The following is a 16,472-nucleotide window of genomic DNA, read 5'->3' on the forward strand; positions in this document are numbered from 1 at the left end:
TATGTTACCAAACATCATAACAGAAAATTATTTGGAAATTTCATTTCCATTTCCGTGGGAAAAACAAAAAAAATTACTTTCTTTTCCTCAAACTAAACGAAGCCTAAGATTCTATTAAAATCTCAACTATTTCTCCTTAGATAATTTAGCTATATTTACAGAGCTAGAGCATTCAGCACGGTTTTCCAACTTTTTTCATGAATTTTTTTTTTTTCAGAACATATTATGTGATGTGGGGTGTAAAATATTGGATGTGAGTTCCTAATCAAAAAATGGGTCAGGAGAGAAGCAGCCCGACCTAATGCAGAAATTCCCTCAAGAAGGAATCCACCCAAAAGTCCATCTGAGTAAGAAATAAGAATCGATTAGCTCGACTAATCCGTAACAAACCGGAGGACCTCTCCCCCATTATTTTAAGAGTGGCCTAGGTGCACGAGATATATGATTCACTTTACTGCTCTGAAGTCTGAACTATAGCTCTTTCTATATTTACAGTCATGATGAGCCAGGAAAGCGAAAGAACCTCCCTCCTGTACACTAACCCATGAAGAAAAGGTGATGATCACTCAGAACAGCGGCCCCTGAACTTTCCTCTTCTCTGCCTCCAAAAAACCGCGTAATGGCGGGTCCCACTAGTGGTCCCAACCCCAGCCGGCACCGCGACCCATTCTGTTCCAAACCTTAAATGATAATGTACCTAAATATCTCTTCCAGATCTTAGAAACAAATTATAAATAGTTTTCAACCGAAAGAAAACAAATGAAAAAAAAACTCGGGGCTCTGTTACAGAGCTTTCATGGCGTTTTTGAGTTATTATTATACTCCAAATCTTTCTAAAGATTCTGAGCATCACAATCAAACTACAATGTGTTTGAAAACAGCTGGTTTCATGGCGGTTGCTCTGTCTCTGAGGTTCTATTTCCATATCCAATTTTGTCTTCCTTTTCGTGGGGTCCCTCTTCATGCTTAGGCCACTGTAAATGACAGCCTAATCAACAGCCTGGAAAGGGTGGCGCGCACTAAAAAGCTTAAACCTTGGTGGGTTTCTGTGGTGGGCTTCACGTTCTAGTGCCGACCCAATTCACTCTGCTGCAGGAAGTTTCAATCTTGATCTCTCATAGAGGTAAGGGCTTTAACGAAGTTCGAATCTTTTTTCGGTTTATCTGTTTGCGTTGGTGAACTTGGATTAGTTTGATTTTGGTCTACATTGCAGCAAAAGTTAATGCTTTTATCTTTTTTGGCAATGCTAGGATTTTCCTCCTTGGTATAGAAGAGCTGGGTTTTTGGGATTGAGTTCAATAGATCTGGGGTGTTTGAAGTTGTGGAGCTTGGGCATTTGGGATTGTGGGGCTTGTGTTTTGCTGATCTTTTAGTGGGTTGGTTGGGTTTGATTATGGTGAAGATGAAACTAGTCAGTTGGGTACCTTTGGTTCTGGCCATTGTTGTGTTTATGAGTCATGGAGCCTGTGGTTTATTCAATCCTGTTGATAACTACTTGATTGCTTGTGGTTCTTCGAAAAATGTCACATTTCAAGGCCGAACCTTTGTTCCTGATACACTGCAATCTTCCCTTGTACTGAAAAGTGCAAATTCTTCAGTTGCAAGCTCCAGTTCCAATGCCCCTTCTCCTATTTACCAATCTGCTCGAATTTTCAAGGAACCATCTTCCTATAAATTCAAAATCCAGCAAGAAGGCCGGCATTGGGTCCGGCTCTATTTCTACCCTTTAGCAAATTCGGGCCAAAATTTGACGTCTGCTCCGATAACTGTGGTCACCGATAGCTTTGTACTCTTGAACAACTTCACTTTTGAGAACTATACTAGTTCTTATCTGTTCAAGGAGTATGCAATCAATGTGACTTCAGATAGTTTGACCCTCACCATCATTCCTTCAAACAGTTCAGTTGCTTTTGTTAATGCAATTGAAGTTGTCTCGATCCCGGATGAACTAATCCCTGATCAGGCATATGCTATAAATCCATCTGCTCCTTTTAGTGGGCTTTCTGCACTTGCCCTTCAAACAATGTACCGATTAAACATGGGGGGTCCTTTGCTCACTGCTGAGAATGATACCCTTAGAAGAACTTGGGAGAATGATTTGAAATACCTTCATGTCGACAGCTCTGCAGTGAATGTATCAATCAACCCTGCCAGCATAAAGTATCCGGTCACTGTCACACCAGAAATAGCACCAAATTGGGTCTATGCCACTGCTGAAGCCATGGGAGATGCGAATGTGCCAAATGGAAACTTCAACATAACTTGGGTCTTTCCAGCAGATCCAAATTATTTGTATCTTGTTCGGGTACATTTCTGTGATATTGTCAGCAAGGCACTGAATAACCTAGTTTTCAATCTTTTCATCAATTCCGATAATGTGCTCGCGAGTCTTGACCTCTCTTCCATTACTGGTGACTTGAATGTGCCGTATTACAAAGACTTTGTTTCCAACTCCTCAGCAGATTCAAATACTTTGACAGTCAGTGTAGGTCCAGATACAATGGCTGATGTCACTAACGCAATTCTGAATGGCCTGGAGATTTTGAAGATCAGCAATGACTTGGGGAGCTTGGATGGGTCTTTGTCTGTTCAGAGTCTCCTTCCCAGTTCACCCTCAAAGAGCAATAAGATACTAATCTTAGTTGTGTGTGTTGTAGGAGCTGTAGCTCTTGTGGCAATAATTGCTCTCTTTTATTGCTGCCTGGCAGCTCGCCAGTCGAAGACTACTCCTAACCAAGGGCATCCATGGCTGCTTCTGCCCTTGTATGGAAGCTCTCAGACAATGACCAAAATGTCCACAACTTCACAGAAGAGTGCAACAGCTAGCTGCATTTCATTAGCTTCCTCCAATCTTGGCCGCATATTCATGTTCCAAGAAATCCTAGATGCAACCAACAAGTTTGATGAGAGCCTACTTCTCGGGGTTGGTGGCTTTGGCAGAGTTTACAAGGGAACACTAGAAGATGGGACAAAAGTAGCTGTTAAAAGAGGAAACCCCAGATCCGAACAAGGTCTTGCTGAATTCCGAACTGAGATTGAAATGTTGTCTAAGCTTCGTCATCGCCACCTTGTGTCTCTTATTGGTTACTGTGATGAAAGGTCAGAGATGATTCTTGTGTATGAATACATGGCTAATGGACCGCTCCGGAGCCATTTGTATGGAACAGATTTGCCTACCCTATCATGGAAGCTTCGCCTTGAAATTTGCATCGGGGCTGCAAGAGGGCTCCATTATCTTCACACTGGTGCAGCTCAAAGCATAATTCACCGAGACGTGAAGACAACAAACATTCTTTTGGATGAGAACTTTGTTGCCAAAGTTGCAGATTTTGGCCTCTCAAAAGCAGGTCCAGCTATAGATCAGACTCATGTCAGTACAGCTGTTAAGGGTAGTTTTGGTTACCTTGATCCTGAATACTTTAGGAGGCAGCAGCTCACTGAGAAATCAGATGTGTATTCGTTTGGTGTAGTTCTAATGGAAGTTCTTTGCACAAGACCAGCTTTGAATCCGGTTCTTCCCAGAGAGCAAGTGAACATAGCAGAATGGGCAATGACCTGGCAAAAGAAGGGCATGCTGGACCAAATCATGGACCCGAATCTGGCTGGGAAGGTAAATCCAGCTTCTCTTAAGAAGTTTGGTGAGACAGCTGAGAAGTGCCTTGCCGAGTATGGTGTTGATAGGCCATCAATGGGAGATGTCTTGTGGAATCTTGAATATGCTCTTCAGCTTGAGGAGACTTCATCTGCGCTCATGGAACCTGAAGATAACAGCACAAACCACATACGAGATATTGAATTGACACCACTTGAGCCATTTGACAACAGTGTGAGTATGATCGAGGGAGGGCACTCCGGCACAGATGACGATGCTGAAGATGCTGCCACAAGTGCTGTGTTCTCTCAGCTAGTCAATCCTCGTGGAAGATGACAAGAAAGATGCTTTGCCTCTCACAATCTTGGTCCCCGATGTCCCAATGAAAGAGATATTGATCAACCTGGACTTGAGAGTGCTCAATGAGGGATAAGGTTATTTCTTTGTTCATTATTCTAGTCTGTTACCTCAATTTTTTTGTCCACTATTTACTTTGTAATATTGTTGTGGTGGATGCCAATTAGTCCATCATGACTTGTAGGTAAGGTGCCAAAAGATAAGATTTACTGTTGTATTCATATAAAATTCATGTGGGTTTCAGGGTTCCCATGTTTTTACCAAAGTACATGATGCCATTGTATTCACATATAATTTTTTTGTTCATAAGGTATAGAAAATAAGCAGAATTTGTGACATTGATATTCTAATCTATCTTCATATTGTTGTGAGAATCTTGTTCCTGGAGAACATACAAACTATTCATATTCAATCTCTCTCAACTATCTCAGTAAAGTACCTTTATTTAGAACTTTGATATGTTGGAATAGACAATTAGAATGCTGTAAGAGCAGCCTTGGATTGAAAGTTACACTGTTCATATTAGGAATTGTGGATTTTGTCATCTTCCATTGTCCCAGGTACCACATTAACTGAAATTTCAGCAACTTGGGGAAGTGACCAAGACACTCTTCTTGTATGAATTCCTCTCCACTCTAATAGAAGTTTCCTGAGATTCCCAAACAGAGAGATGTAGTTCACTAGTTCTGGATGATTTCGGTGCAAGAGAAATTCACGTGGTCAATTTCATCGTCCCATGTTGCTGATGGGGTGGCCTCAAGTGTGAAGCTATTAGAGTCAGAGGAGTCCAAGGGGTTGAATCCAGGTATAGTCCCAGCTTCAGCCTTCAGGACGGAGACCAATGAAGCGAGCATTGAGTTGGAGGTTGGGATCGGAAACTGAGGTAAAATGCTTGTTTTTCTTGCCTTGGAAGTCAAAAACAATGCTTTGCCAATAATATGACTAGTTTGCTTGATAAATGTTAATTAGGCTTTTAAAAATCACAGAGAAAACAAGTTAGGAGATTTGCATCCACCACCAATCAATCAAGCAAACTAGTTATGTTCAACCTAATTAAAATTTATCTATGGATGAAGATGCTCAAGTTAATTCACCGTTAGAGTTAACCTATTGTCTTTCCTTAGTTTGTATGCTAAGTGAAAGACGCTCTACACCTGACCTACTTTCCAAAATGCAACCAAGGTTAAAGCAACTCTAAATTTAACACAAAGAAATCATTAAGACTTAGAAAAATGAGACACCACAAGGAATCATGAGTACATTGTGTCTCAATTAACTAGGAACCTAATCACTTGCCTTATAAACAATTTACCACTTAGAACTCTTAAGGAACCTTATAAACAATGAACAGGCAATGATTATTCATAGAATCATAGCAATAGAACCCTAAACATGCAATCTAAGTTGCGCATCAAAGGAAATATGCAAAGAACTCATCGATGTAAAAATAGAAATTAGGTTCTCATCCATATGATAAATAAAACTAATTAAAAGTCACAGTAAGTTTACAATCATGATTTGGGGCTTCAACAACCCCTAACTCTAAAGAATTAGTTATTCATGGAAAGAAAAATAAAATAAAATAAAGAAAAGGAAGAAGTCGCAGCAGCGGTTACGAGGGAAGAGAGAGAGAGCTTTTTCAGATGTTGCACAACCCTTTTATATTGCTTCTTGTATCCTCTTTGATTCATTTTTGGTTTGAGATTTCTTGAAGTAAAAGAGAAATCAACTTCTTGCTCCTATAATTGAATTAGTATAAAAGAAAATAATGATCAGGTAGAAAGACATAGGTGAAAAAAGTATAAAAGAAAATAATGATAGGGTAGAAAGACATAGGTGAAAAAACCAAGGAAGCACCTTCCCTGATCTAGAAAAAGTTGTTTTGCTTCTCCGTCTGGCGGCACGTCCCAGCGACGTCGTCGTCGGACAGGACCTTATATTCTAGCGCCATTTTGGCTGCTTGATTGGTTGGTGGAGGATTTGGGTCTGAAATCCGGATCAAGGATGGGGAAAGGAGATTGGGATGGCTGGAAGATTGGTCAGGTTCGATGGTGGTTGTCGGGGTTAAGAGGGTGGTGCAAGCGACATTCACCGCTACCGGGCGCTAAGGCTCGACGAAGTTGGGGGCCGCGCGGTGGATTGAAGCTGGGATCAGTGATCTTTCTGCCAGGGGGAGATCGATCCGATCTGAATCGATCGATGGTGCCAAACCCATTGCAGATCTGGTATCTGGCCAATGGGCATCGTCATCTCCGATCCGGCGAGTAGCAGCATACCCACGACAGTGTTGCGGCGGCGGTGAAGGCTTGATCGACTGATGGTGGTAGGTGTGCGATGGTGGGAATGCGGTTAGAACTCTTCCGGGCTTGGTGGGGCGTTTCGACATCTTTGGTCGGGTCTTAGGCCTGGGTCATGGTGTTGGGCCCAATTAGGGCTGTATTGCTTTTAATTTTCAGTTTGTTTGGTTCGTTAGTTGCAATTTATTTTTTGCTTTTAATAAGTCCTGACCATGTTTTGGGTTGGAAATGTGGGCTTCGTCCCGGCTTGCGCACCTTGCGTGCCATGTCTGCTCTAGGTAGGAGGCGAGTTCCTTACTTTGTCAAATGGTCGCAGCCTCTTAGTGGCAGAATGAAACTAAGTGTCACCGAGTTATATTTCCAGTGGCAGCATACTAGGAAAGCTGATAGTATTGGTTACTCATGGCTCCAAGTGAGCATTATCTTTTCGGTTTGTCACCACAATTGTAAAGCGAATGGAGTAGCTCGTAGAGCACTCTTCGCTAAAGGGTGCATGTTAGAATGCATATTCATAGATGAGACGCTTGTTATTATCTCAGGTGGGTCTCTTGAGGCTTATTGTAATTTGGGGTTAAGGCACTATGTCCTCCAGTGTATTCTACGGTTTCATTAATGGTTAAGGAGTGAGGGCCGCTGCACCAATCATTTCTTTCAAAAATAATAATAAAATAATAATAATAAATAACTATAATAATAATAAATTCGGCTCTGATGTTCAATGCTGGAAAGGTTTTCTTCAACTTCGAAAAGTGCGTTAGCAACAAAGATTTGTTGAAGGAAAATATCCCGTTGTTCTTCTTCATACAGATCCAGATTCTATTGATTATGATTGTTATAACTTAAATAATATTCCATTTGAAAATTTTCAAATTATTATTTCAATGATTAAGAAAAGACTAGATAGGTGCCAAAAGGTTCTTGAATTATTAGCAGTCTAAGAATTCCAAATCCAATCAACTTATTTTCAAATACTGTGAAGCCATTCCAAATCTAGTTAAGCCCCTCAATTCCAGTTTAGCTTAGCGTAAACCCCAAATCTAGCTTAGCACTTGTACCCTGGGATACGTCTCTGGTATCAGAGCCAAAAGGCCGAGAGGGAAGTTAGTGAGAGAGAGACCCAAACCTTAGGAGGTTGTCCTTTGAGGAAGTAGCAACTTGTGTTCTCAGTAGTAAGTCGCAGAGAGGCGCAGTGAAACCGTTGGTAAGCTTGGGTGCCCCATCAAAGACCTCAGCCTAAGAATTAAGTCTATCTCCCTCTAAAATCTCTTAAATCCCGATGACTTCTGAATCGAGTAGTATTTCAGATACTATGCTAAACTGTGAGGAGTGGTCTTCTCATAGCTTAACTGAAATTGTAGGAAACTGGAAATTACCCAAGAAAAGCTACAATGAAATATACAAAATAGGAACCTTTGACTTCAAAACTTTATATTCAATTAAGACACAAGAACAAACTATTGAAGTAGGTTCTGACCACCAAATTATTCAAATGTTTACCCAAAAAGCTTTAGCAGAACACAAAAAGAAAGATTACAAGTATTTGCATATAGGTGCAGTACAAGTAGGAATACAACCCTTGACCAGAAATGGTCTTAAAGCCTCTGTTTTTGTTGCTCTACGTGATTGTAGACACAGAAACTTTGAAGACTCAATTTTAGGACAAGTTGAATCAAGTATATGCAATGGACCCATTCACTTTGAATGTTTTCCAAATTTTCCTGTGTCACTTAATGATCCAGGACTTTTAAAAGCTTTAACCTTAAATGTCAAAACACATGGTTATGACATGTCTCCAGGTGAACAACTCTTGGCTGTCATTTACCGAATTCACTACAGAGTAATGAATACTCTGCTAAGTGCAAAAGCAAAATCTACAGATCCCAAAGGTCAAACTCTTTTGTTAGAAACAGATATGAGAAAGTCAAATATTGTCATACCCAAAATGATAAAGTGGACAGACATTGAGCTACCCTCTGAGTGGAAACTTGATGAAGCAGTTCCTCCAAAACTCATAGAAAGCCATCAAGTAGATTATATTTCCCAAAATTCTGATGGAAGCGTAAACATACGCTTTGCATCAAGTAGTTCAGGAAACAATCTGCTCTGTAGACAAATTTCAAGTTCAAATAGATCTACCCGATCCATCCCAATCTCACATGAAAATGAAAGAAATCTCAGAAACCTTAATTTAAGAAATTTAGATGAATCCTCTACAATACCAAGACCCTTCTATACCGTAGAAGAACAAGAAACTAGACAAGCTTCTCCAACTCAATCCTCAGTGGCTGCAGAAGAAATAAGAGATCCTCAAATTTTTACAATATTAACTTTGAAATTGACAAAGAGTACCTAAGGAAAGACTTTTATTCCGACCAAAATAGTTCCAAACGTAAAGCCTTCTTTGCAATCTTTGACAAACAAGAAAGAGACCAAATACAAGAAGAATACTATGCTTTTATGAACAAACACAAATTAAATATTTATTTCTTTGATTAGTACTTTGACTTGTCAAAAACTGAACATGATTCTAACAAGAAAATTAATGTAACAAATAAAGTCACAAAAACTTGGACTCTAGCAGATAGGAAAACCCTAGAAGCTAAGAGACCACCAATGGAAGAAATAAAAATTCCAGTAAGAAAAGAAACAATTATTGCTTCCCCATACAAAATGCAAAATGCACTAGATAGACAAAAAGAAGCAACAAAAGATGATATTCAAAAACTTATGGAACAAAACAATTTTACAAACCAGTATTTAGATACGGTAGGAACCCAATTAGACCGCATAGAAACATTGGTTAGGTCTGAACCTAGACTAGACCCAAAAGGAAAAAATAAAGAAATAAATGAGCCTATACTCAAACCCTTTCAACTAGATGAAAACCTTTCTCTAAAAAATGATGGTCAACTAATAGAAGAAATTGAACAACATTTAAAGAGATTAAATTTAACCGAACCCACTAGTTCAAATCCTTCAAACTCCTTAAGAATCAATACCCTTTCTGACCTTAGAGAAGATTCGGATAGTGACTCTGACGTCAGCCAGATTGAAGAAAATTTCAAAATAGAAAAACTAAAATTTCCCCCTTCAAGAAATTATTATCCAAGACCGACTCCAATAGATTTACAATTTGAAGAAGCAAAACTTGAAAAACATGCTGGATATTCTGCTGGTACTTTGTACGAGTGGAACATAGATGGCATGAGTGAATACAGAATCATCCAACATATCAATGAAATGTTAATGGTTAGCAATGTTTACAAAAATACAAAAACAGATAGAGAAATCGGTAACATCCTCGTAGCAGGATTTACTGGCCAATTGAAAGGATGGTGGGATAACTATCTCACATCTGATCAACGCAATCAAATTTTAAGCAGTGTCAAAATAGAACAAACAACTGGTGCAATGATTGTTGACCAGTAAAATCTGCGTGTAACCGATGTAGTAGCAACGCTTTGTTACTCCATCATGACTCACTTTATAGGTGATCACAACGCAATCAAAGATAGAATGGCCGAAACCCTTACAAATCTAAGATGTAAAAAGCTTCAAGATTTTCATTGGTACAAAGATGTTTTCCTCTCAAAAGTCAAGCTTAGAACTGACTCAAACCAACCTGTATGGAAAGAAAAATTCATATCAGGATTACCAAATCTTTTTGCCAAAAAAATTAGACAAAAGTTAAAACAAACTTATGGCAATGAAATTCCTTATGGAGATTTAACCTACGGACAGTTAATTAGTACGATTAACACCACAGGTTTAGAACTCTGCAATGATATTAGGTTAAAAGCCCAAATGAAAAAGAATCAAATCACAACAAAGAAAGAACTAGGATCTTTTTGTGAACAATTTGGATACCAATCTCTCAAATCTCCTTATGGGAAAAAGCCAAAGCATCATAAAAAATATTCAAAGTATTATAAAAAACGTAGATCAAACCCAGAAAGAAAAGTCACACCTAAACCCTATACAAGCTCAAAATCTTATAAAAAATACAAAAGAAAATTTGTCAAGAAAGACTCAGGTCAAAACTCAAAACTTCCTATTTGCTACAAGTGTGGCAAAGCAGGACATTACAAAAAAGATTGTCGAGTCAAACAAAAAATCAATGCTTTAAATCTTGATGAAGAAACAAAAAACAAACTTCTCAAAATCATGCTTGATTCAGAATCAGATAGCTCAGACTATGACGACTCTGATTCAGAAGAAGCTTTGCAAATAGACGAAATTGACTTCTCAGAAACTTCAAGTTCTGATGAAGAAGAAACAGAATGTAAAATCTCAAAAGAAGGTATAAAAATTTGTAACTGCAAAAACAAATTAAAGATTCAAATGATTTCCCGAAAAACAAAAAATGAGTTTTTAGAAATAGCTGCAAAAATGGAAGACACAGAACTTCAAGCTCAATTTCTTACTATCTTCAAAGATTTAATTAAAGAAAATATAGGCAAAGAAAATCAGTCAAATGACCTTTATAACATAAAAGATAGGGAAAATGCTCATTTACCCAATTTTAGCTTAAAATTTGCCCACTTGCTCCACTAACTGTTTTTTAACCCCGTTTACCCAAAACACTCTAAGGGATTATTTCCCCTCTACCCAATTAATTCTTTTTTTCTTCTTTTTATTTATTTTTGGGACTTTTTTGCCCTCTCCCCCCTCACCGATTTCTCTCTCCTCCCCCTCACTGATCTCTCTCTCTCTCTCTCTCTCTCTCTCTCTCTCTCTCTCTCTCTCTCTCTCTCTCTCTCTCTCTCTCTCTCTCTCTCTCTCTTTCTCCAGACGACGTCGGATTTCTCTCTCCCTCCCTCCAGCAGGTGGCCCACGACGCCTGCTCTAGCCATCACGGCGCCGAAACTCGTCGTCGTGCTCTCTGCGGCCAAGCTCGACGCCAGGCCAAAGGTCCTCGTCGCTTAGAAGCTTGGCGAGGTCGGGGTTGACCTTCTGAAGGAATCGACGACGGACTGAAAACTGCTATCTGCTATTGTGCAGTCATAACCATAAAAGTTGTTACATTAATGCCCCCCAGTAGACTTTGTATTGGGGGCCAATGATGACTGCTTTATTTATTGACGGACTGAAAACTGCTATTCCAAAGTAAATGTAGTGTTAAATTGCAGTAGTCGATAAATGAAAAAAATTGTGTGGTTTGTGTCAGTCTAGTGGGGGGCAGTAGACAGAATATTGACCCTCAAAATGTGGGTTTTTAGACATTATCTGTTGTTTTGAGTGTGAATAACTTCTATAATCTGTGAAACATAGGAAGCGGTGTAATGTTTGATGGTCTATTGGGGGGCAGTAGACAGAATATTGACCCTCAAAATGTGGGTTTTTAGACATTATCTGTTGTTTTGAGTGTGAATAACTTCTATAATCTGTGAAACATAGGAAGCGGTGTAATGTTTGATGGTCTATTGGGGGCAGTAGACACATTAGTGCTACCCAATAATGTCTTTCTTAGGAGACAGTAATCATCTCTTGTTGATTTGTTTGTGATAAAGTGCAATACACTGTGAATCCTTGAAACTGGTGCAAGTTTTAATGGTTTAGTGGGGGCAGTAGACACATTACTGCCCCCAAATAATGTCTTCATACGAAGTCAGAACCCTTCACTTAACTGGTGCAAGTTTTAATGGTTTAGTGGGGGCAGTAGACACATTACTGCCCCCAAATAATGTCTTCGTTTTAAGTCAAAACCCTTCACTTAACTATCATTGACAGATTATTGTACTTTAATAAACTCAAAACAACATAAGACTTATCAAAACTCTAATTTCAGTGATTAATTAACCACAGTTAAGAAATTAGTGGGGGGCAATAATCTGTCTATTACCCCCCCAATAGACCACAGTTTTGACGTCGTCCGACACCTGCAAGGGAAGCCCAGACCCGATTCCGGCGTGGAGAGCTTCCTGGACATCTGACGAACAAAACCGGCGAAGCTCAGAGGGGTTGGGATCATGGAGTTAGATGGCGTCATCCTCTGGTGGTCCGACGGTGGGACGGAGCGGCGGAGGTGGAGGCCGACATCGACGGTGGAGTGGTGGGCGTGGTGGCTCAGAGAGAGAGAGAGAAAGAGAGCCTGAGACCAAGGTTCTAAATCTCTGCGATATTTCCGATATATCCCCCGATATCTCCTTTTTTCGACGGACCGATATATTAGGGGGGTAAATATCTTATCTGTCACCATTTTTGCCAAATTTCTCCGACATCGTCAAATATCCCCGATATATTAGATATTTGCAATATATCCCGATAAAGTGAAGAAATATCTGTAAAATTTGAGGTAAAAAAAACTCAGTAATTCTCTAAATGAAAATCTGTGTGAAGAGAAATTTCCTAAAAGCAAATTTGAGTGAGGAGAAATCCCCTCAAGGTGAATCTAGGTGAGTAGAAAATCCCCTCAAGGCGAATCTAGGTGAGGAAAAAAATCTGCTCAAGGCGAATCTAGGTGAGGAGAATTGGATAAATACCCTCAAGGTGATTTTGGGTGAGAAGTAATTCTCTAAAAGTCTAAATGCAAATCTGTGTGAGGAGAGATTTGGTACTGTGTAGTCTGTGACTATTTCTATAACTCTGTATGTAGTTTGTAACTCTGTAGTTGAATAATAGAAAGAAGATAAAGCCATAAAGGTTCAATTATTCAAATGAGGCCAAATAACATTGCAGAAGGAAGTCAAGAAACCATATATGGATGACATGATGAGAAGAGAGTGCAGAGTACGGAGTATTAAATTTTGGCTATGCATCTTGAAAAAGTGAGGAATAACGAAGCTACTGTGTAGTCTGTGTCTTAAACCTGATTTTTTTTTTGGAAGTTGTCTCTTGTTTTAGTGGATCAACATAATTAAAAATAGAAAGTGATATATGATATGAAGCAAACTACAGACGGTTAAATAGTTAAATGTAATTCATCTTTTTTATTGATTTTATTTTATTAAGCGCAATGTTTATAAAACTATACAAAGGGCCCCAAATTGATCAGGGAAGGAAATTTCCTACCAATTTCCCATAGAAATTATTGGTGGGAGACTTGAATAATAATTTGGTGGTCAATGAAAACAACTATATAGATCTACTTCATGTTGCAAGTGAGCCGCTTGATAATGGCATTGATCCACTTCATGATTGGATTATGCCTGCACACCTCGATGATGAAGCTGGAAGACCTCTTCCACAAGTTGTAGAAACTGCAACTAATGCTGGAATCAACGTAGAGAGAGTCTTATATGAAGAAGTTGTTAAAAACCCAGAAGATAATTCAGATAGTGATGATGCGTGGGGTGGTACAGCAACTCCAGATAGTTCTGATGATGGTGGAAAGGGTGGAAGCGGAATAAGTGGTGGAGGTGAAAGATATGAATATGGACAATTTTCTGTGGATGGAGGATTCCAATTTACCTGTGAAGGTAATTTTGATCATGCCACCCAAGATGAAGACCACGGAGTGAGAACAGCTGGTCATGGTGCTCAAGCGAAGACCCGATATGGGAGGAGGACTAGAGGTGCAACTGATGATCAAAGTACCCCATCTTATGTTTCTTCAATTGCCTTAGGTTTTGACTCTATCAGTTTAGGCACAGAGCGCAGTGGGATCTCAAATGAATCTCATGAAGCCAACAATCAATTTGGTTATGATGCTTATGGATATAATCAATATGGAGAAGTATATGATCAGTCATCTAGTTAGGTTCATCCTTATTATCCCCTTATAGGGGAAACAGTCGGCAGCTCTAAAGAGATCTATAACTATCATGTTCATCACTACAATTCGCACTATATGGGTCATATGTTTTGGTCTGATTATTGCATTTTCGTAGACCAGCGAGCGGCTTTTCAACCTCCTAAAGTCTCTTTTTGGATGTAGATGAAGTTTACATTTATATGTATTTATATGTAGTTCTAAATTTCTAATAAATTGACTTTTTTCAAAAATGATATTTTCGTACACTGTATCCCCGATATATCCGATATCTCTCTTTTTCAAAGTACCGATAGATATGAAAATACCGATATTTAAAACCTTGCCTGAGACGAGGTTAGAGAGAGAGAGAGAGAGAGAGAGAGAGAAATTGATGAGGGGGAGGAGAGAGAGATATGAGTTTAATTTGTTAATTAAAATGAGGGCAATACTGTCAAACACTGTTAGATTGGGTAAATGGGGTTAAAAAACTCTTGGTGGAGTAAGTGGGCAATTTTTGGCCAAAAATTGGGTAAGTGGTCACAGATTTTTCAAAGATTCGATAAAAGACAAAAATCTGAAGTAACAATTTCAGATTTACAACAAGAAATAAACCAAGTTAAGAAAGATATAATTCTCCTAAAAACAGAAATTGCAGAACTCAAGAATAAACCTACAAATGAGGAACCACCCAAAATTGAAGAAAAAGGAGAAAACAGCGAAAACGATCAAAATATTCATGAAAATGTGATTAATGAACAGTTTATTGGACTTATTACTAGAGTAACTTACCAAAAATGGAAAACATTAATAACTCTAGCAATTTCAGATTCTTATACTATTCAAACAGTTGCCCTGATTGATACAGGAGCAGACATGAATTGTATTCAACAAGGGATAATCCCTACCAAATATTGCGAAAAGTCAAAAGAAAAACTTACTGGAGCAGAAGGATCAAAATTGAAAATACGATACAAATTACCAAAAGTTCATGTATGTGTAGATAATATCTGCATCCAAACATTTCTCACAGTTGTCACCAACTTAGACACTGAATTGATTCTAGGAACCCCTTTTATCAGTTTAATCCATCCATTTTTAACAACTGATGAAGGTCTAGAAACAACAATTTTAGGTCAAACGATTCGTTTTCCTTTTATTGAAAAAGCCAAAACTAGAAACCTAAACTTAATACGAAATGCTGCAATCACCAAAAGGGTCAATTTAATTCAAAACAAAGAAAATCACATAAACTACCTCAAAGAAGATCTACAAATTAAAAGAATTGAACATCAACTTCAACAGCCTTATTTACAAAATAGAATTAAAGAATTTAAAGAAAAATTAGAAAAGGAAGTAAGCTCAAATATCCCAAATGCTTTTTGGAATAGGAAAACTCACATGGTTGAATTGCCATATGAAAAAGACTTTGACGAAAGAAAAATCCCTACAAAGGCAAGACCAATTCAAATGAACAATGAATTATTAGAATATTGCAAAAAAGAAATTCAAGATCTCTTAGACAAAAGGTTGATAAGACCTAGCAAATCTCCATGGAGTTGTTCAGCTTTTTATGTTCAGAAGGCTTCTGAACTAGAAAGAGGAGCTCCAAGACTTGTAATAAATTACAAACCTTTAAACAAAGTCCTTCAGTGGATAAGATACCTAATTCCAAACAAAAGAGATTTACTCAAAAGACTAGTTCAAGCAAATGTTTTCTCAAAATTTGATATGAAATTTGGTTTTTGGCAAATCCAAATCGCACAAAAAGACAATTACAAAACAGCATTTAATGTTCCCTTCGGACACTACGAATGGAATGTTATGCCCTTTGGACTCAAAAATGCCCCTTCAGAATTTCAAAATATGATGAATGATATTTTTAATCCTTATTCAAATTTTTCAATTGTTTATATAGATGATGTTTTAGTATTTTCAGAAAATATTGATCAACATTGGAAACATCTCTACAAATTCTTTCAAATTATTAAAACCAATGGATTAGTGTTGTCAGCACCAAAAATCAAATTATTTCAAACAGAAATTAGATTCTTAGGACACAATATCAAACAAGGTACTATAGTCCCAATTTCTAGAGCAATTGAGTTTGCTAATAAATTTCCTGATGAAATTAAGGATAAAACTTAATTACAAAGATTTTTAGGATGTCTCAATTATATCTCTGACAGATGCCCATACTCAAATAGTTAGAGAAGTCAAACCTTATGTCAAAACCCTACCATGTCTAAGGCTACCAGACCCAGAGTCCTTTAAGATTGTCGAGACAGATGCGTCCGACATCGGATATGGTGGAATCTTAAAACAAAAATTAGCAGACGACCAACCTGAACAATTGGTTAGATTTACCTCAGGTTTATGGAACCAAGCTCAGCAAAATTATAGGATTAGCAAAAAAGAAATTTTAGCTATAGTGCTATGTATCACAAAGTTTCAAGATGATCTTTTAAACAAAAGGTTTTTACTTTGCATTGATTGCAAAGCAGCAAAGTCAGTTTTAGAAAAAGATGTTCAAAAC

The 16,472-nt window shown here is 38.2% G+C and overlaps 1 protein-coding gene across 1 annotated transcript; it reads left to right on the forward strand.

Moving 5' to 3' along the window:
* Positions 1-717: 717 nt before the first annotated feature.
* Positions 718-4,303, forward strand: LOC112170294 (receptor-like protein kinase THESEUS 1). The gene is made up of 2 exons (XM_024307533.2): positions 718-1,123; positions 1,251-4,303. The coding sequence occupies exon 2, from the start codon at positions 1,394-1,396 to the stop codon at positions 3,926-3,928; it is 2,535 nt and encodes an 844-aa protein (XP_024163301.1). The 5' UTR covers positions 718-1,123; positions 1,251-1,393; the 3' UTR covers positions 3,929-4,303.
* The last annotated feature ends 12,169 nt before the right edge of the window (positions 4,304-16,472 follow it).

This window comes from Rosa chinensis, chromosome 6 (genome assembly GCF_002994745.2).
Source record: "Rosa chinensis cultivar Old Blush chromosome 6, RchiOBHm-V2, whole genome shotgun sequence".
In the NCBI taxonomy this organism is placed as follows: Eukaryota; Viridiplantae; Streptophyta; class Magnoliopsida; order Rosales; family Rosaceae; genus Rosa; species Rosa chinensis.

What these genes read in the sequence shown, in the direction of transcription:
- LOC112170294 (XM_024307533.2), top strand. Translation starts at nt 1,394, where the DNA reads ATGGTGAAGATGAAACTAGTCAGTTGGGTACCTTTGGTTCTGGCCATT.